Source organism: Oncorhynchus clarkii, unplaced genomic scaffold (assembly GCF_045791955.1).
Source record: "Oncorhynchus clarkii lewisi isolate Uvic-CL-2024 unplaced genomic scaffold, UVic_Ocla_1.0 unplaced_contig_3323_pilon_pilon, whole genome shotgun sequence".
NCBI classification, from domain to species: domain Eukaryota; kingdom Metazoa; phylum Chordata; class Actinopteri; order Salmoniformes; family Salmonidae; genus Oncorhynchus; species Oncorhynchus clarkii.
In genome coordinates this window covers 635-20,790 of record NW_027259146.1, presented here as the reverse complement: position 1 = coordinate 20,790, position 20,156 = coordinate 635, and the positions used below count along the sequence as shown (strand labels likewise).

At 46.5% G+C, this 20,156-nt stretch overlaps 1 protein-coding gene across 1 annotated transcript; it reads right to left on the bottom strand.

Moving 5' to 3' along the window:
• Positions 1 to 3,841: 3,841 nt before the first annotated feature.
• Positions 3,842 to 19,601, bottom strand: LOC139399589 (calpain-3-like). The gene is made up of 9 exons (XM_071144952.1): positions 19,524 to 19,601; positions 17,377 to 17,434; positions 16,028 to 16,092; positions 13,255 to 13,323; positions 13,055 to 13,133; positions 7,516 to 7,632; positions 7,187 to 7,239; positions 5,230 to 5,294; positions 3,842 to 3,924 (listed from the first exon to the last, which is right to left on the bottom strand). The coding sequence occupies exons 2-8, from the start codon at positions 17,429 to 17,431 to the stop codon at positions 5,268 to 5,270; spliced, it is 465 nt and encodes a 154-aa protein (XP_071001053.1). The 5' UTR covers positions 17,432 to 17,434; positions 19,524 to 19,601; the 3' UTR covers positions 3,842 to 3,924; positions 5,230 to 5,267.
• Between the last annotated feature and the right edge of the window lie 555 nt (positions 19,602 to 20,156).

The following is a 20,156-nucleotide window of genomic DNA, read 5'->3' as shown; positions in this document are numbered from 1 at the left end:
GTGATGAGGAACTGAGAGACATACTAGTGTGTGTGTTCTAGTGTTGGTTCTAGAATGTTTTCTCGTGTCGGTTCTAGAATGTGCTGTAGTGTCGGTTCAAGAATGTGCTCTAGAATAGGTTCTAGAATGTGCTCTGGTGTCGGTTCTAGAATATGCTCTAGTGTCGGTTCACTGTGTTCCAATGCGTGAACAGGCGTTTATGATGTGTAGTTGATTTGTCATCATTAAAGACAGACGTGAGAGAAATTCAAAAGAATCACTGTTTGCTAGTTTTTTTCCTGAATGAGTGAGTTTGTACTTACCAGTAATTGTTGGATATTGCTGTGCATCTTTTGTGGAACTCCTACAGTATATGGGTGTTGTTGTTGTTTATTTTAAAAATAGGGTGTGTCTATTCCACAGTAAGTAAGGGGTTTGTTTTGAAACACGGCTGTTTTGTTCAGAGATGTAGATGGTACTGAGACGGTGTGTTGAGGGGTTGAAGAACCCAGAGGAACAGAATCAGGATCCACCCCCCATGCCATACCTCAAAACCCCCTGATGACACACACATCACACAAACCAATATAAACCTCTGACACACACACACACACACACACACACACACACACACACCAATATAAACCTCTGACACACACACACATCACACAAACCAATATAAACCTCTGACACACACACACACACACACACACACACACACACATCACACAGACCAATATAAACCTCTGACACACACACACATCACACAAACCAATATAAACCTCTGACACACACACACACACACACACCAATATAAACCTCTGACACACACACACATCACACAGACCAATATAAACCTCTGACACACACACACACACACAGACCAATATAAACCTCTGACACACACACACACACACACACCAAGCTGATACGTTGATCCATCACGCCTCTTTTTTATTTATTTTTTCAAACAGGTTTTTTTATTTTATAGTATTCTAAAACACGTTTTTAAAATGTAAATTGTAATCAATGTGAAGAAGAGAAGTTAAATCGATGTAACGCTCCTTATCCGTGTAGTGGCAGCTCTGGGGTTGTACATGGTGCTGTTGTAGGTGTGTGTGTGTTCGGCTGAGGTGAGATCTCATCGACTCTGTTCAACCTGTGATCTTTAACAGCCTCCTCCTCCTCCTCCTTTCGTTGAGAAGACACACCTCCCAGACGTGTGTAACCCTCTTCCTCTGTTATTTGAGGGGAAAACATGACAGTCGTCCTCTTAACCTTGACATTCCTGAGTTTCTTTGACAAGTTTTTTTTTTATTTTTAGTTCTTGCCCGAACGGTTGCGAACTTGTTTTGTTATTTTATTTTAAAGAAAATGTTACATAAAAAAAACCTGGAGAAAAAAAATTCTACGGCCTTTTTTGGTTTTGTGTCTTTCATCTTGTAGTTGTGTTAAATATTGTCTTGAACTGAACTGCATTCAGACACAGCAGCCGTTAAATTCAACTGATTTTTACTGCTTCTACATTCACTTAATAAAGCATGAATAAAACAAACAAACAGTCCAACCAATAACTACACAATTATTTATTGGGTTAAAAATGTTTAAAAAAATGCATTACACTCATTTGACCAAAACTTTTAATAGGAAACCACAACAAGTCCCAACCCATAGTCATATTCACATCTCCACATGTTGATCCCACCCTGTAGGGAGATCTTCAACGGGCTAGGGAGGCTTCAGCCTGGTCCTTGTCGTACAGCGGAGAGGGGGGGAAGGGTGGAGGGGGGGCAGGGGTGTTCTTGGCAGGTTCTGTCAGTCCCATTCTGCGTCTCATCCATCCATTGGTAGGACTGGCAGACGAGCAGATTCTATAGCCGTTAACTCTGACACCAGTGTTTCAGAGCTGATAGGGGTGGGGGGGGATGTTCTTGGCAGGTTCTGTCTGTCCCATTCTGCGTCTCATCCATCCATTGGTAGGACTGGCAGACGAACAGATTCGATTCGTTCCGGTTCCCACGGACCAACCAATCCGGCGCCGAGTCAGGAAGTCCAAGACTGAAGGAAGGGAGCACTGGTCCTTTTCCAACATCTCCAGTTCATCCATTGGCCATGAGAGGGCCGTGGTCTTCACTGGAGCGATTTAGAGAAGGGGCTTGACAGTGCATCGTGTCAGGGTGGGTTATCAAATGTTATGGGATGGTAGGTGGTATAGGGGAGACGTTGAGGGTGGTAGGTGGTATAGGGGAGATGTTGAGGATGGTAGGTGGTATAGGGGAGATGTTGAGGATGGTAGGTGGTATAGGGGAGACGTTGAGGGTGGTAGGTGGTATAGGGGAGATGTTGAGGGTGGTAGGTGGTATAGGGGAGATGTTGAGGATGGTAGGTTGTATAGGAGAGGCGTCGAGGGTGGTATAGGGGAGACGTTGAGGATGGTAGGTGGTATAGGGGAGATGTTGAGGATGGTAGGTGGTATAGGGGAGATGTTGAGGATGGTAGGTGGTATAGGGGAGATGTTGAGGGTGGTAGGTTGTATAGGGGAGGCGTCGAGGGTGGTATAGGGGAGATGTTGAGGATGGTAGGTGGTATAGGGGAGATGTTGAGGATGGTAGGTGGTATAGGGGAGATGTTGAGGGTGGTAGGTTGTATAGGGGAGACGTTGAGGGTGGTAGGCGGTATAGGGGAGATGTTGAGGGTGGTAGGCGGTATAGGGGAGATGTTGGGGATGGTAGGTGGTATAGGGGAGATGTTGAGGGTGGTAGAGGGGAGATGTGGAGGATGGTAGGTGGTATAAGGGAGACGTTGAGGATGGTAGGTGGTATAGGGGAGATGTGGAGGATGGTAGGTGGTATAGGGGAGACGTCAAGGGTGGTAGGCGGTATAGGGGAGATGTTGAGGATGGTAGGTGGTAAAGGGGAGACGTCGAGGGTGGTAGGCGGTATAGGGGAGATGTTGAGGATGGTAGGTGGTATAGGGGAGGAGTCGAGGGTGGTATAGGGGAGACGTCGAGGATGGTAGGTGGTATAGGGGAGATGTCGAGGATGGTAGGTGGTATAGGGGAGATGTCGAGGATGGTAGGTGGTATAGGGGAGGAGTCGAGGGTGGTATAGGGGAGATGTCGAGGATGGTAGGTGGTATAGGGGAGATGTCGAGGATGGTAGGTGGTATAGGGGAGACGTCGAGGGTGGTAGGTGGTATAGGGGAGATGTTGAGGATGGTAGGTGGTATAGGGGAGGCGTCAAGGGTGGTATAGGGGAGACGTCGAGGATGGTAGGTGGTATAGGGGAGACGTCGAGGGTGGTAGGTGGTATAGGGGAGACGTGGAGGATGGTAGGTGGTATAGGGGTGACGTTGAGGATGGTAGGTGGTATAGGGGAGATGTGGAGGATGGTAGGTGGTATAGGGGAGATGTGGAGGGTGGTAGGTGGTATAGGGGAGATGTGGAGGGTGGTAGGTGGTATAGGGGAGATGTGGAGGATGGTAGGTGGTATAGGGGAGATGTGGAGGGTGGTAGGTGGTATAGGGGAGATGTGGAGGATGGTAGGTGGTATAGGGGAGACGTCGAGGGTGGTAGGCGGTATAGGGGAGATGTTGAGGATGGTAGGTGGTATAGGGGAGACGTTGAGGGTGGTAGGTGTTGGGGAGACGTTGAGGGTGGTAGGCGTAACGAGGGAACCTATTCAGTAGGTAGGGTAGGTGAGGGTTGGAGTAGTGTAAATAAAACTGAATATTTTAAGAGATATTCAATGGGTTATGGAGAGGTGGCTCTGAGGTATAAAGACAGAAAAAGAGAGGTTATGTGTGTTTGATGCCTGAGAGAGAGAACGGTACATCTGGTAAGGAGTGGGATGTGTTAAAAAAAAAAAACATGGCCGATTCAGAAGAGACTGATGTTTCAGCAGTACTGGGACATGGTCAGGAGAGGAAATTAGAGAAGCCTGAGACCTAGAGAGAGGGAAGAGGATAAGGATGGCTAACTGGTATGGACTGGTAGGTAGCAGTCTAATGTGAGGACTGGTAGGTAGCAGTCTAATGTGAGGACTGGTAGGTAGCAGTCTAATGTGAGGACTGGTAGGTAGCAGTCTAATGTGAGGACTGGACTGGTAGGTAGCAGTCTAATGTGAGGACTGGTCTGGTAGGTAGCTGTCTAATGTGAGGACTGGACTGGTAGGTAGCAGTCTAATGTGAGGACTGGACTGGTAGGCAGCAGTCTAATGTGAGGACTGGTAGGTAGCAGTCTAATGTGAGGACTGGTAGGTAGCAGTCTAATGTGAGGACTGGACTGGTAGGTAGCAGTCTAATGTGAGGACTGGACTGGTAGGTAGCTGTCTAATGTGAGGACTGGTAGGTAGATGTCTAATGTGAGGACTGGTCTGGTAGGTAGCTGTCTAATGTGAGGACTGGACTGGTAGGTAGCAGTCTAATGTGAGGACTGGACTGGTAGGTAGCAGTCTAATGTGAGGACTGGACTGGTAGGCAGCAGTCTAATGTGAGGACTGGTAGGTAGCAGTCTAATGTGAGGACTGGACTGGTAGGTAGCAGTCTAATGTGAGGACTGGACTGGTAGGTAGCTGTCTAATGTGAGGACTGGATTGGTAGGTAGCTGTCTAATGTGAGGACTGGACTGGTAGGTAGCAGTCTAATGTGACGACTGGACTGGTAGGTAGCAGTCTAATGTGACGACTGGACTGGTAGGTAGCAGTCTAATGTGAGGACTGGACTGGTAGGTAGCTGTCTAATGTGAGGACTGGTAGGTAGCAGTCTAATGTGAGGACTGGACTGGTAGGTAGCTGTCTAATGTGAGGACTGGTAGGTAGCAGTCTAATGTGAGGACTGGACTGGTAGGTAGCTGTCTAATGTGAGGACTGGTAGGTAGCAGTCTAATGTGAGGACTGGACTGGTAGGTAGCTGTCTAATGTGAGGACTGGTAGGTAGCAGTCTAATGTGAGGACTGGTAGGTAGCAGTCTAATGTGAGGACTGGTAGGTAGCAGTCTAATGTGAGGACTGGACTGGTAGGTAGCAGTCTAATGTGAGGACTGGACTGGTAGGTAGCTGTCTAATGTGAGGACTGGTAGGTAGCAGTCTAATGTGAGGACTGGACTGGTAGGTAGCTGTCTAATGTGAGGACTGGTAGGTAGCAGTCTAATGTGAGGACTGGTAGGTAGCAGTCTAATGTGAGGACTGGTAGGTAGCTGTCTAATGTGAGGACATAAAGTTCTGCTCTGTTCTTCATGTGGGATGGGTCTCACCTGGGAGGACATCCGGCTGAGAAGACCTGTCTGGCAATCTAGGCATACATGGTCAGCTGGAGCCACTGGACAATGAGGAGAGACATAGAGGGGTAGTATCAGTTAGGACATAGAGGGGTAGTATCAGTCAGGACATAGAGGGGTATTATCAGTCAGGACATAGAGGGGTAGTATCAGTCAGGACATAGAGGGGTAGTATCAGTCAGGACATAGAGGGGTAGTATCAGTCAGGACATAGAGGGGTAGTATCAGTCAGGACATAGAGGGGTAGTATCAGTCAGGACATAGAGGAGAGACATAGAGGGGTAGTATCAGTCAGGACATAGAGGAGAGACAGAGAGGGGTAGTATCTGTTATGACATAGAGGAGAGACAGAGAGGGGTAGTATCTGTTATGACATAGAGGGGTAGTATCAGTCAGGACATAGAGGGGTAGTATCAGTCAGGACATATAGGGGTAGTATCAGTCAGGACATAGAGGAGAGACATAGAGGGGTAGTATCAGTCAGGACATAGAGGGGTAGTATCAGTCAGGACATAGAGGGGTAGTATCAGTTAGGACATAGAGGAGAGACACAGAGGGTTATTATCAATCAGGACATAGAGGGGTAGTATCAGTCAGGACATAGAGGGGTAGTATCAGTTAGGACATAGAGGAGAGACATAGAGGGGTAGTATCAGTCAGGACATAGAGGGGTAGTATCAGTCAGGACATAGAGGGGTAGTATCAGTCAGGACATAGAGGGGTAGTATCAGTTAGGACATAGAGGAGAGACAGAGAGGGGTAGTATCTGTTATGACAGAGGAGAGACAGAGGGGTAGTATCAGTCAGGACATAGAGGGGTAGTATCAGTCAGGACATAGAGGGGTAGTATCAGTCAGGACATAGAGGGGTAGTATCAGTCAGGACATATAGGGGTAGTATCAGTCAGGACATAGAGGAGAGACATAGAGGGGTAGTATCAGTCAGGACATAGAGGGGTAGTATCAGTCAGGACATAGAGGGGTAGTATCAGTTAGGACATAGAGGAGAGACACAGAGGGTTATTATCAATCAGGACATAGAGGGGTAGTATCAGTCAGGACATAGAGGGGTAGTATCAGTTAGGACATAGAGGAGAGACATAGAGGGGTAGTATCAGTCAGGACATAGAGGGGTAGTATCAGTCAGGACATAGAGGGGTAGTATCAGTCAGGACATAGAGGGGTAGTATCAGTTAGGACATAGAGGAGAGACAGAGAGGGGTAGTATCTGTTATGACAGAGGAGAGACAGAGGGGTAGTATCAGTCAGGACATAGAGGGGTAGTATCAGTCAGGACATAGAGGGGTAGTATCAGTCAGGACATAGAGGGGTAGTATCAGTCAGGGCATAGAGGGGTAGTATCAATCAGGACATAGAGGGGTAGTATCAGTTAGGACATATAGGGGTAGTATCAGTCAGGACATAGAGGGGTAGTATCAGTTAGGACATAGAGGAGAGACATAGAGGGGTAGTATCAGTCAGGACATAGAGGGGTAGTATCAGTCAGTACATAGAGGGGTAGTATCAGTCAGGACATAGAGGGGTAGTATCAGTCAGGACATAGAGGGGTAGTATCAGTTAGGACATAGAGGAGAGACATAGAGGGTTATTATCAATCAGGACATAGAGGGGTAGTATCAGTTAGGACATATAGGGGGGGTAGTATCAGTCAGGACATAGAGGGGTAGTATCAGTCAGGACATAGAGGGTTGTTATCAATCAGGACATAGAGGGGTAGTATCAGTTAGGACATAGAGGAGAGACAGAGGGTTATTATCAATCAGGACATAGAGGGGTAGTATCAGTTAGGACATATAGGGGTAGTATCTGTTAGCGTGCTGACACACGTCTTCTGTCAACACAGCCCCTAAGGCGTGGTAGTAACATCATGTCATTCATCATCAGACTGTGTATCATTAGCATTAGCAGCTTACCTCCAAGACACTAAGTCTGATCATACCATCCTGATCAAAAGCCTGGAACGCCCCTGTAAACAAAAACCCCATTTCATCAATCAATCAATAAAACATGAACATGACCAGACAGAATACTAAGGTGAAGAGCGTGTGGGACTTACTGAACATGGCTTCGAGCCGGACCAGACAGAATACTAAGATGAAGAGCGTGCGTGCGACTTACTGAACATGGCTTCTAGCCGGACCAGACAGAATACTAAGGTGAAGAGCGTGCGTGCGACTTACTGAACATGGCTTCTAGCCGGACCAGACAGAATACTAAGGTGAAGAGCGTGCGTGCGACTTACTGAACATGGCTTCGAGCCGGACCAGACAGCTGATGAAGCTGTCAAAGTCAATGTTCATACCCTCGTTGGCGTAACGCATGGTGATGATGTCATACAGCTGGTTGTTGAGACGGAAGCCTGAACGGGACACAAGGACACAATAACTGAGTGGTGACAAGACTGTAAAATATATTGGATGTGGAGTGGATGGAGTCCGTTATCAGGCGGCCATTTAACGATAATTCTAGGGTCTGGATACATTTACTCTTGACTTTTAAATGTCCTCTAACAATGTCACAGATGTTCTTGAACACTTTTCTTACCGCGTCCCTCGGACTTGAATTCCTGGCTCATAGACCCTGGTAACATTGCGCAACAAAGTGGGACTTTGGGTGTGGTTAAAATAGAGGCTGGAGAGCGCTATATATGCTGAGTTTAATTCACTGAAAACAAACTTTAGTGATACCAAAAAAAAAAACGATTTTGTCCAAGAAATGCGGCTAAATATCATGTGGCTGTGCTTGGTACTGATTTCTATGTGTTTGGGTTGCAAGTAAAGGACAATTGGGAACTCGCTCTACTTGTCGACTAGTTGAACTCCGATGCTCTTATCTTTCCCTTTAACAGAACGGTCGATGGCTCTCAGAGCTTTTACTTTTTTGGTTTCATAAGCTAGCTCAAGCATTTTAGCTACGGGTAGGCAGCCTTACTTCCTCACATGGGCAACAATGAACGACCTAAGTTTAGCTAGCTAGTTAACGTGAGCCTACCGGGCTACATATTGAACTTCGATCGTCTCAGGCCAGTGGCACAATATATAAATGTATGGTTAGATCAGACTCGCTGTCGTAATCATTGGCGACGATTTAAGTCAAAATCACAAATCCAAATCCCCGTTTCCATGCATGGTTTAGGAAAGGGCCGATTTAGCAAGCTAGCTACTGCAGGACAACAACGCCAGCAGACCAAAAACAGACGTTTTTCTGACAATGATAACGTTTTGCTCCGGGCGTGATTTGATTGGTGTGAAGCCAAATCCAAACTGGCCTCCCTTGGGGGTGTTTTGCTGCGCCAGGACAACCCACAGTTGAGCTCAGCTCAATGCTGATTGGCTAATTATTATTTTATTTTTTTTATCAAGGGAGGTCAAATGCTTGCTGGCATCAATCAATCAAATTCTACAGAAGCAACATGTCATACTCTTTCATTCCAGACAGCATCCGTTACATGGTCTACACATACTGAGACAGCATCAGTTACATGGTCTACACATACTGAGACAGCATCAGTTACATGGTCTACACATACTGAGACAGCATCAGTTACATGGTCTACACATACTGAGACAGCATCAGTTACATGGTCTACACATACTGAGACAGCATCAGATACATGGTCTACACATACTGAGACAGAGAGGTGCTGTTTCACTGTCCAGACAGCATCAGAGAGGTGCTGTTTCACTGTCCAGACAGCATCAGATACATGGTCTACACATACTGAGACAGAGAGGTGCTGTTTCACTGTCCAGACAGCATCAGATACATGGTCTACACATACTGAGACAGAGAGATGCTGTTTCACTGTCCAGACAGAATCAGATACATGGTCTACACATACTGAGACAGAGGGGTGCTGTTTCACTGTCCAGACAGCATCAGAGAGGTGCTGTTTCACTGTCCAGACAGCATCAGATACATGGTCTACACATACTGAGACAGAGAGATGCTGTTTCACTGTCCAGACAGCATCAGATACATGGTCTACACATACTGAGACAGAGAGATGTTGTTTCACTGTCCAGACAGCATCAGATACATGGTGTACACATACTGAGACAGAGGGGTGTTGTTTCACTGCCCAGACAGCATCAGATACATGGTCTACACATACTGAGACAGCATCAGATACATGGTCTCCACATACTGAGACAGAGAGGTGCTGTTTCACTGTCCAGACAGCATCAGTTACATGGTCTACACATACTGAGACAGCATCAGATACATGGTCTCCACATACTGAGACAGAGGGGTGCTGTTTCACTGTCCAGACAGCATCAGATACATGGTCAACACATACTGAGACAGAGAGGTGCATTTTCACTGTCAAGACAGCTGTCCAAACAGCATCAGATACATGGTCTACACATACTGAGACAGAGGGGTGCTGTTTCACTGTCCAGACAGCATCATAGAGGTGCTGTTTCACTGTCCAGACAGCATCAGATACATGGTCTACACATACTGAGACAGAGGGGTGCTGTTTCACTGTCCAGACAGCATCAGAGAGGTGCTGTTTCACTGTCCAGACAGCATCAGAAACATGGTCTACACATACTGAGACAGAGAGATGCTGTTTCACTGTCCAGACAGCATCAGAAACATGGTCTACACATACTGAGACAGGGGGTAGCTGTTTCACTGTCCAGATAGCATTAGATACATGGTCTACACATACTGAGACAGAGAGGTGCTGTTTCACTGTCCAGACAGCATCAGATACATGGTCTACACATACTGAGACAGAGAGGAGCTGTTTCACTGTCCAGACAGCATCAGATACATGGTCTACACATACTGACTGACACAGAGGGGTGCTGTTTCCCTCGCTCGGATGATTTCTCTGGTGAGATTCAGCGACTTGCGAAATTGATTGAACATTAAAAAAAAATTTAAAAACAGAGACGAAAGTTAAATTTATTTTATAATTTTAATGTTTTTATTGGTCAAATGTTTGGATAAGCCTGGCTTCCCTTGGCTTCCCTTGGCTTCCCCTGGCTTCCCTTGGCTTCCCTTATAAATACACGCCACTGGTTCGGGCACATCAAGTTATGTGAGACCAGTTAGATGGCTGCTACTTTTCAGACTACGTTTCTATTCAGGGTGACTGAACTGAGCCAAACAGCATTGTGTCGACTTGGCTGCCCGAGCCATGGATAACATTTTTAAAAGCCCAGCAACAACATATAATGTTAGCAAAATAGCTAACTAGCTAATGTTAGCATGCTAGCTACCTAAACTGACAGCTGTCAGTTCCCTATTTGTTGATGTTTGTCCACTCACAACGTTCCATCCCCCTAATCTCGTGAATATGTACGAGTAGCTTGCGTCATTCTTCGGAGGTGGAAGTGAAATAAGCATTTCCGCTCTTGGGCAGGAATTACGTGGAAATAGGGTCTGCATTGATCTCTGGTGGGTGCCTTTTTTAAATCACTTGTGCCTCTCGCTCTTTAAACTATGTAGGGCGGAGGTTCTAAGGCTGGTGATGGACTGAGAGATGAGCCAATTAAAACCGTGTGGCAAGTCCCGTTGTGAGGCGTTGAGAAAACCAGACATCTCGACAGAGAGAGCCCGGCTGGTGGTCGAGACTAACAGTTTTCTTCCTTCTAGAAGTATCTACCGTAACATCACCTCGATGCTCTGGATCCTTTCCAGACAGAGGACCCTTTTTATTATACAGTTCATTCGGAAAGTATTCAGACCCCTATTTTCACATGATGTTACGTTACAGACTTATTCTAAAAATTGCGAAAACAGGTTTTTAGACATTTTTGCAAATGTATTAAAAAAAAATATATATATATATATATATATATATATATATACTTACATAATAAGTATTCAAACCTTTTGCTAATGAGACTTGAAATTGAACTCGGGTGTATCCTGTCTACATTGATCATCCTTTATGTTTCTACAACTTGATTGGAGGCCACCTGTGGTAAATTCATTTGATTGGACATGATTTGGAAAGGCACACACCTGTCTATATAAGATCCCACAGTTGACAGTGCATGTCAGAGCAAAAACCAAGCCACGAGGTTGAAGGAATTGTCCTTAGAGCTCCGAAACAGGATTGTGCCAAGCTACAGATCTGGGGAAGGGTACCAAAACATTTCTGCTGCATTGAAGGTCCCCAAGAACACAGTGATCTCCATTATTCTTAAATGGAAGAAATTTGGAACCACCAAGACTCTTCCTAGCTCTGGCCACCCAGCCAAACTGAGCAATCAGGGGAGAACGGCCTTTGTCAGGGAGGTGACCAAGAACCTGATGGGCACTCTGACAGAGCTCCAGAGTTCCTCTGTGGAGATGGGAGAACATTCCAGAAGGACAACCAGCTCTGCAGCACCACCAATCAGGCCTTCATGGTAGATTGGCCAGACGGAAGCCACTCCTCAGTAAAAGGCACATGACACGTCTGAAGGAAACCTGGCACCATCCCTACGGTGAAGCATGGTGCTGGCAGCATCATGCTGTGGGGATCCTAGTCAGGATTGAGGGAAAGATGAACGAAGCAAAGTACAGAGAGATCCTTGATGAAAACCTGCTCCAGAGCGCCCAGGACCTCAGACTGTGGTGAAAGTTCACCTTCCAAATACAGGTGTGCCAAGCTTGTAGGGTCATACCCAAAAAGACTTGAGGATGTAATCGCTGCCAAAGGTGCCTTAACGATGAACTGAGTAAAGGTTCTGAACACTTATGTAAATGTGATATCTTATTTTTTATTCATTTGCGAAAATGTCTAAAAACCTGTTTGCTTCGTCATTATAGGGTATTGTGATGTCATTATGGGGTATTGTGATGTCATTATGGGGTATTGTGTGTAGATTGATGAGGGGGGAAAAAACGAATCGATTTTAGAATAAGGCTGTAACGTAACAAAGTGTGAAAAATGTGGAGGGGTCTGAATACCTTCCGAATACACTGTATATCTACTGTAGTACTCAAGGTTAAGAACTTAACTTCATTGCTGAGAGTGTTCTGGAACGTAAAGGGTATAAATCACCATATGAAGATAAATAAAAATGATATCCTTCCTGGAAAGGAGAGGGCGGTTATTTGCTTTCTATAGGGCTGGGGTGGAAAAAATACCCAACTGTCATACTTGAGTAAAAGTAAACAGGAAATTATTCAAATAAAAGTTAAAAATGTACTACTCGAGTAAAAGTCTAAATGTATTTTGTTTTAAATATACTTAACTATCAAAAGTAAATTGAATTGCTAAAATATACTTAAGTAGTACAAGTGTAAGCATTTGTGTTTAGTGAGTCTGCCAGATCAGAGGCAGTAGGGATGACCAGGGATGTTCTCTTGATAAGTGTGTGAATTGGATAATTTTCCTGTCCTGGTTAGCATTTTTATTTTAAAAATGTCACCTTTATTTATCCAGGTAGGCCAGTTGAGAACAAGTTCTCATTCACAACTGCGACACAAACAACACAGAGTTACACATGGAATAAACAAACATACAGTCAAGAGTACAATAGAAAAAAGTATATATACAGTGTGTGAAAATTCAAAATGTAACGAGTACTTTTGGGTGTCAGGGAAAATGTATGGAGTAAAAAGTACATTATTTTCTTTAGTAATGTAGTGAAGTAAAAGTTGTCATAAATAGTAAAGTACAGATAACCCCCAAAAAACACCTAAGTAAAAATACTTGAAAGTACTACTTAAATACTTTACATCACTGCTATAGGGGACATGTCTTTCCATCTTGTTGTAGATGCCGAAACAGGGATACGAGCTGTTCTATTCTATTGCATCTGGTAACTAACCTGCATCGTTGATGGCATTTCTCATCTCGTAGCTGTTGATCATACCAGCCTGGTCCGAGCTGTAGTGTCTAAAGATCCCCTGAGAAACAGAGCATTTATTAAATCTACTAATCTGACCCTATTTACAGTGTCATTTGGAGAGGAGATAAACCCTGTATTCTGAAGAAGAAGAAGAAGATGATGAAGAAGAGCATTCTCACCTGCCACTGTTTGATCTTGTTCCAGAGATGTCTGAACTCCTGCAGGCTGAGTCTGCCAGTCCCGTCCATCTAGACATTAGCTTTAGTTAAGACCACAGTGACGGAAGTCAACATGGAACACTTTACAATCAATTCCTGTTCAACGAAGTCACTTACTCTGAATAAGCTATTTCAACACTTCCTGGTTGTTACATTAGTAACCTCCATGACCTCGGTAACACCCATGACCCCGGTAACACCCATGACCTCGGGCACGTGCTACTGAGAACTACTGCAGTAAAAGGTGAACTTGGCCCTGATGTTTGTCCACCGTAGGCCCTGTCTGTGATACCAACCGGCTGTGCTCTCTCTAGATAATTCAGACCTCTCATGGGGACCCACAACTGCTGCTTGTTCTACATGTATTGTATCTGACAACACAACCTGACCCGGGTCTGACAACACAACCTGACCCGTGGGGACCCACAACTGCTGCTTGTTCTACATGTATTGTATCTGACAACACAACCTGACCCGTGGGGACCCACAACTGCTGCTTGTTCTACATGTATTGTATCTGACAAAACAACCTGACCCGGGCGGGTCTCTATCTACAGACAACACAACCTGACCCGGGTCTGACAACACAACCTGACCCAGACAGGTCTCTATCTACAGACAACACAACCTGACCCGGTCTGACAACACAACCTGACCCGGGCGGGTCTCTATCTACAGACAACACAACCTGACCCGGACGGGTCTCTATCTACAGACAACACAACCTGACCCGGGTCTGACAACACAACCTGACCCGGACGGGTCTCTATCTACAGACAACACAACCTGACCCGAGTCTGACAACACAACCTGACCCGGGCGGGTCTCTATCTACAGACAACACAACCTGACCCGGACGGGTCTCTATCTACAGACAACACAACCTGACCCAGGCGGGTCTCTATCTACAGACACCACAACCTGACCTGGGAGGGTCTCTATCTACAGACAACACAACCTGACCTGGGAGGGTCTCTATCTACAGACAACACAACCTGACCCGGACGGGTCTCTGTCTACAGACAACACAACCTGACCCGGGCGGGTCTCTGTCTACAGACAACACAATCTGACCCGGGCGGGTCTCTGTCTACAGACAACACAACCTGACCCGGGTCTGACAACACAACCTGACCCGGACGGGTCTCTATCTACAGACAACACAACCTGACCCGAGTCTGACAACACAACCTGACCCGGGCGGGTCTCTATCTACAGACAACACAACCTGACCCGGACGGGTCTCTATCTACAGACAACACAACCTGACCTGGGAGGGTCTCTATCTACAGACAACACAACCTGACCTGGGAGGGTCTCTATCTACAGACAACACAACCTGACCCGGACGGGTCTCTGTCTACAGACAACACAACCTGACCCGGGCGGGTCTCTGTCTACAGACAACACAACCTGACCCGGGCGGGTCTCTATCTACAGACAACACAACCTGACCCGGGAGGGTCTCTATCTACAGACAACACAACCTGACCCGGGTCTGACAAAACAACCTGACCCGGATGGATCTCTATCTACAGACAACACAACCTGACCCGGGCGGGTCTCTATCTACAGACACCACAACCTGACCCGGGAGGGTCTCTATCTACAGACAACACAACCTGACCCGGGTCTGACAACACAACCTGACCCGGGTCTCTATCTACAGACAACACAACCTGACCCGGGTCTGACAACACAACTTGACCCAGGCGGGTCTCAATCTACAGACACCACAACCTGACCCAGGCGGGTCTCTATCTACAGACACCACAACCTGACCCGGGCGGGTCTCTGTCTACAGACAACACAACCTGACCCAGGCGGGTCTCTCTCTACAGACACCACAACCTGACCCAGGCGGGTCTCTATCTACAGACAACACAACCTGACCCGGACGGGTCTCTATCTACAGACAACACAACCTGACCCGGGTCTGACAACACAACCTGACCCGGACGGGTCTCTATCTACAGACAACACAACCTGACCCGAGTCTGACAACACAACCTGACCCGGGCCTGACAACACAACCTGACCCAGACAGGTCTCTATCTACAGACAACACAACCTGACCCGGGTCTGACAACACAACCTGACCCGGACGGGTCTCTATCTACAGACAACACAACCTGACCCGAGTCTGACAACACAACCTGACCCGGGCGGGTCTCTATCTACAGACAACACAACCTGACCCGGACGGGTCTCTATCTACAGACAACATAACCTGACCTGGGAGGGTCTCTATCTACAGACAACACAACCTGACCTGGGTCTGACAACACAACCTGACCCGGGCGGGTCTCTATCTACAGACACCACAACCTGACCCAGGCGGGTCTCTATCTACAGACACCACAACCTGACCCAGGCGGGTCTCTATCTACAGACAACACAACCTGACCCGGACGGGTGTCTATCTACAGACAACACAACCTGACCCAGGCGGGTCTCTCTCTTTTATTTTTATTTTTTTTTATTTTACCTTTATTTAACCAGGCAAGTCAGTTAAGAACAAATTCTTATTTTCAATGACGGCCTGGGAACAGTGGGTTAACTGCCTGTTCAGGGGCAGAACGACAGATTTGTACCTTGTCAGCTCGGGGGTTTGAACTCGCAACCGGTTACTAGTCCAACGCTCTAACCACTAGGCTACCCTGCCGCCTCTACAGACACCACAACCTGACCCGGGCAGGTCTCTCTCTACAGACACCACAGATACAGAGGATACGTCCACGAGTGCAATCATGCTCCTGCAGCACTCCAGGCTAAAACCCTCTGTGTTCAGGTCCTTATCTGTGGAAGAGTGAGATAGAGATACTGTAACTAATCAACCAATCACTAACCAACCCTAACTCAGTTGAATCAGGTGTCAGTGCAGGGTTAATCTGTTATTGGCAGACTACGCAAACATAAATGGGGCCTTGTTGAAGCCCTTCTCTAGTGATACAGACGATGACTGTAATGTGAAGTTTTAGGATGTTTCTTAATATGCATGCGAATTGGAGCACACAACGGTTGGGGTACGAGTCCAGATCAAAGTATTCCGAATTGGAGCACACAACGGTCGGGGTACGAGTCCAAATCAAAGTATGCCGAAACGGAGCACGGAGGGCCCTTCTCAGATGCGTACTTGGTTTGCATACATCGACGCAATCTTCGACTGAAATATTCCCAGGATTGTTGACATAATGTAATGGAACCACATAAAAAAAAAACAACTAAACATTTCCTGAAAAAATAAATGGCGACTGGTTTTGAGCTGAAGCGAAAGAAAGTTAAAACTTTAACTTCAGAATGAAAAGTTGTCCATTCACATCTCATAAATTGCCTGACAACGATAGTTTATCTTTAATACGTTAATAAATACATAATGTTTAGCTGCCTACAATACCAACTGTAGTGTCGTAGATCGCTGGCTAACTGACGAAGAATTGATAGCTAGCTAGCTACCCACAAAAAATCTTAAGCTAATTTTGGCCATCTACCTTGCATAATAACATTAGTTTTTAGTTTTGGGTCCTTTTTTTTACATGTAAAACTAGCTGGATTTATACGATTCACATATAGCTTGCTGATAATTATGAAGTAAAACTTTAGGTACATCTTGTTTTGTCTGTTTTGGTCAAAGGTAACGTTAATGCATTATAACGTTAGCACAGAGTGCTTCTCAAATGTGACATTTTATCCGTTTTCCACACTATCGTCCTCACAAGAATGTACTCAGGAGAACCTCCTAGGAGAATGTACTCAAGAGAACCTCCTCGGAGAACGTACTCAGGAGAACCTCCTTGGAGAACGTACTCAAGAGAACCTCCTCGGAGAACGTCCTCGAAGAACGTACTCAAGAGAACGGACTCAGGAGAACCTCCTCGGAGAACGGACTCAAGAGATCCTCCTCGGAGAACGTACTCAAGAGACCTGACTCAGGAGAACCTCCTCGGAGAACGGACTCAAGAGATCCTCCTCGAAGAACCTCCTCGAAGAACGTACTCAAGAGAACCTCCTCGGAGAACGAACTCGGAGCATAAGCGTGTGGAGTACGGTTGTATGCATATTGAGAAACACGCTTAGTCTTACGTTTGGAGACAACCCTGTTGAGGACATTCTTCAGCTCGTTGGCGGTAACTTCCATTTCCTGTGAGAGAGGAGAAAGCGGGAGAAGGACATATGGACTCACCTGAGTGTGTATCTGGACACTTCTAACATTTTAAACATGAACATTGTTAATGTTTCAATGCCAGTAGTTATTTGTGTTTATCTTTTGATGTCTGAAAGCCTCCTCACCTGATACATAGAACCTCATCAAATTCATTTGTTAACCAGATCTGAGTTCAAATAGTTTTTTTAAACATTTTTGTTAATACTTAAATCATTTGATTGAGCCATTTCACCTACAGGACAGGTATACAGGAGGCCTGACAACAGGAGGCCTGACACCAGGCAAGCTCAGTCAAATGTTGAACCCAGGTCTGATGACAACAGGACAGGTATACAGGAGGCCTGACAACAGCAGGACAGGTATACAGAAGGCCTGACAACAGTAACAGGACAGGTATACAGGAGGCCTGACAACAGGAGGCCTGACAACAACAGGACAGGTATACAGGAGGCCTGACAACAGGAGGCCTGACAACAACAGGACAGGTATACAGGAGGCCTGACAACAGGAGGCCTGACAACAACAGGACAGGTATACAGGAGGCCTGACAACAGTAACAGGACAGGTATACAGGAGGCCTGACAACAACAGTAACAGGACAGGTATACAGGAGGCCTGACAACAACAGTAACAGCACAGGTATACAGGAGGCCTGACAACAACAGTAACAGGACAGGTATACAAGAGGCCTGACAACAACAGGACAGGTATACAGGAGGCCTGACAACAACAGGACAGGTATACAGGAGGCCTGACAACTACAGGACAGGTATACAGGAGGCCTGAAAACAACAGTAACAGGACAGGTATACAGGAGGCCTGACAACAGTAACAGGACAGGTATACAGGAGGCCTGACAACAACAGTAACAGGACAGGTATACAGGAGGCCTGACAACAACAGGACAGGTATACAGGAGGCCTGACAACAGTAACAGGACAGGTATACAGGAGGCCTGACAACAACAGTAACAGGACAGGTATACAGGAGGCCTGACAACAACAGGACAGGTATACAGGAGGCCTGACAACAACAGGACAGGTATACAGGAGGCCTGACAACAACAGGACAGGTATACAGGAGGCCTGACAACAACAGGACAGATATATAGGAGGCCTGACAACAACAGGACAGATATATAGGAGGCCTGACAACAACAGGACAGATATATAGGAGGCCTGACAACAACAGGACAGTTATACAGGAGACCTGACAACAACAGGACAGTTATACAGGAGGCCTGACAACAACAGTAACAGGACAGGTATACAGTAACATGACAGATATACAGCAGGTCTGATAACAACAGTAACATGACAGATATACAGCAGGTCTGATAACAGTAACATGACAGATATACAGCAGGTCTGATAACAGTAACATGACAGATATACAGGAGGTGTAATACAGTAACATGACAGATATACAGTAACATGACAGATATACAGGAGGTGTATTTTAGTAACATGACAGATATACAGGAGGTGTGATACAGTAACATGACATATATACAGGAGGTGTAATACAGTAACATGACAGATATACAGTAACATGACAGATATACAGGAGGTGTAATACAGTAACATGACAGATATACAGGAGGTGTAATACAGTAACATGACAGATATACATGAGGTGTAATACAGTAACATGACAGATATACAGCAGGTCTGATAACAACAGTAACATGACAGATATACAGTAACATGACAGATATACAGGAGGTGTAATACAGTATAATAACCCAGGCAGGATTCAATCTGATCGAGGGGTTTTAGACCATGCAGCTTTTAAAGGGAATGTTCCCGTGTTGTGAAGAGAGATAGAGAAAGGTAACCGCTGCATATGTCGGCTCAATCTGAAAATTACCTTTAAATGTCAAGCGCGCTATAACACGGATCTGACGCAGATCGGATTGAATCCGGCACTAAATTGGGAGCACATTGGTTGACCACCCACCCCAGCACTATACTCACACTCCCCCAAGCGCTCACTGACCTCCCTGGCCTCCCTGGCCTCTCTCCCTGGCCCCCCTGGCCTCTCTCCCTGGCCTCCCTGTACTCACCGTACTCACATCCCCGGCTATCTGCTGAAAGAGGCTGCGGAACTGCTGGTCCTCTTCACTCTCCTCCCCCGCATTGGCTGGGGCCGGCTGAGAAGGAGAAGACGACACAGAGGAGAGAGAGAGAGAGGGAGGGGGAGACGGAGAGAAAGAGATAATGGGAGGGGGAGACGGGGAGAAAGAGATACAGAGATGGGGAGGGGGAGAGGGGGGAGAGAGAGATAATGGGAGGGGGAGATGGGGAGAAAGAGATACAGAGATGAGGAGGGGGAGAGGGGGAGAGAGAGATAATGGGAGGGGGAGAGGGGGAGACGGGGAGAAAGAGATACAGAGATGGGGAGGGGGAGAGGGGGAGAGAGAGATAATGGGAGGGGGAGAGGGGGAGACAGGGAGAAAGAGATACAGAGATGGGGAGGGGGAGAGGGGGGAGAGAGAGATAATGGGAGGGGGAGATGGGGAGAAAGAGATACAGAGATGGGGAGGGGGAGAGGGGGAGAGAGATATAATGGGAGGGGGAGAGGGGGAGAGGGGGAGACGGGGAGAAAGAGATACAGAGATGGGGAGGGGGAGAGGGGGAGAGAGATATAATGGGAGGGGGAGACGGGGAGAAAGAGATACAGAGATGGGGAGGGGGAG

Excerpts from the sequence above, each read along its gene's own strand:
- LOC139399589 (XM_071144952.1), bottom strand. The coding sequence starts at position 17,431 with ATGGAAGTTACCGCCAACGAGCTGAAGAATGTCCTCAACAGGGTTGTC. Across the intron at positions 7,633-13,054 it reads AAATGCCATCAACGATGCAG|GCTTCCGTCTCAACAACCAG; the intron begins GTTAGTTACCAG and ends TGTCCCGTTCAG. Across the intron at positions 5,295-7,186 it reads TCAGACTTAGTGTCTTGGAG|TGGCTCCAGCTGACCATGTA; the intron begins GTAAGCTGCTAA and ends CTCATTGTCCAG.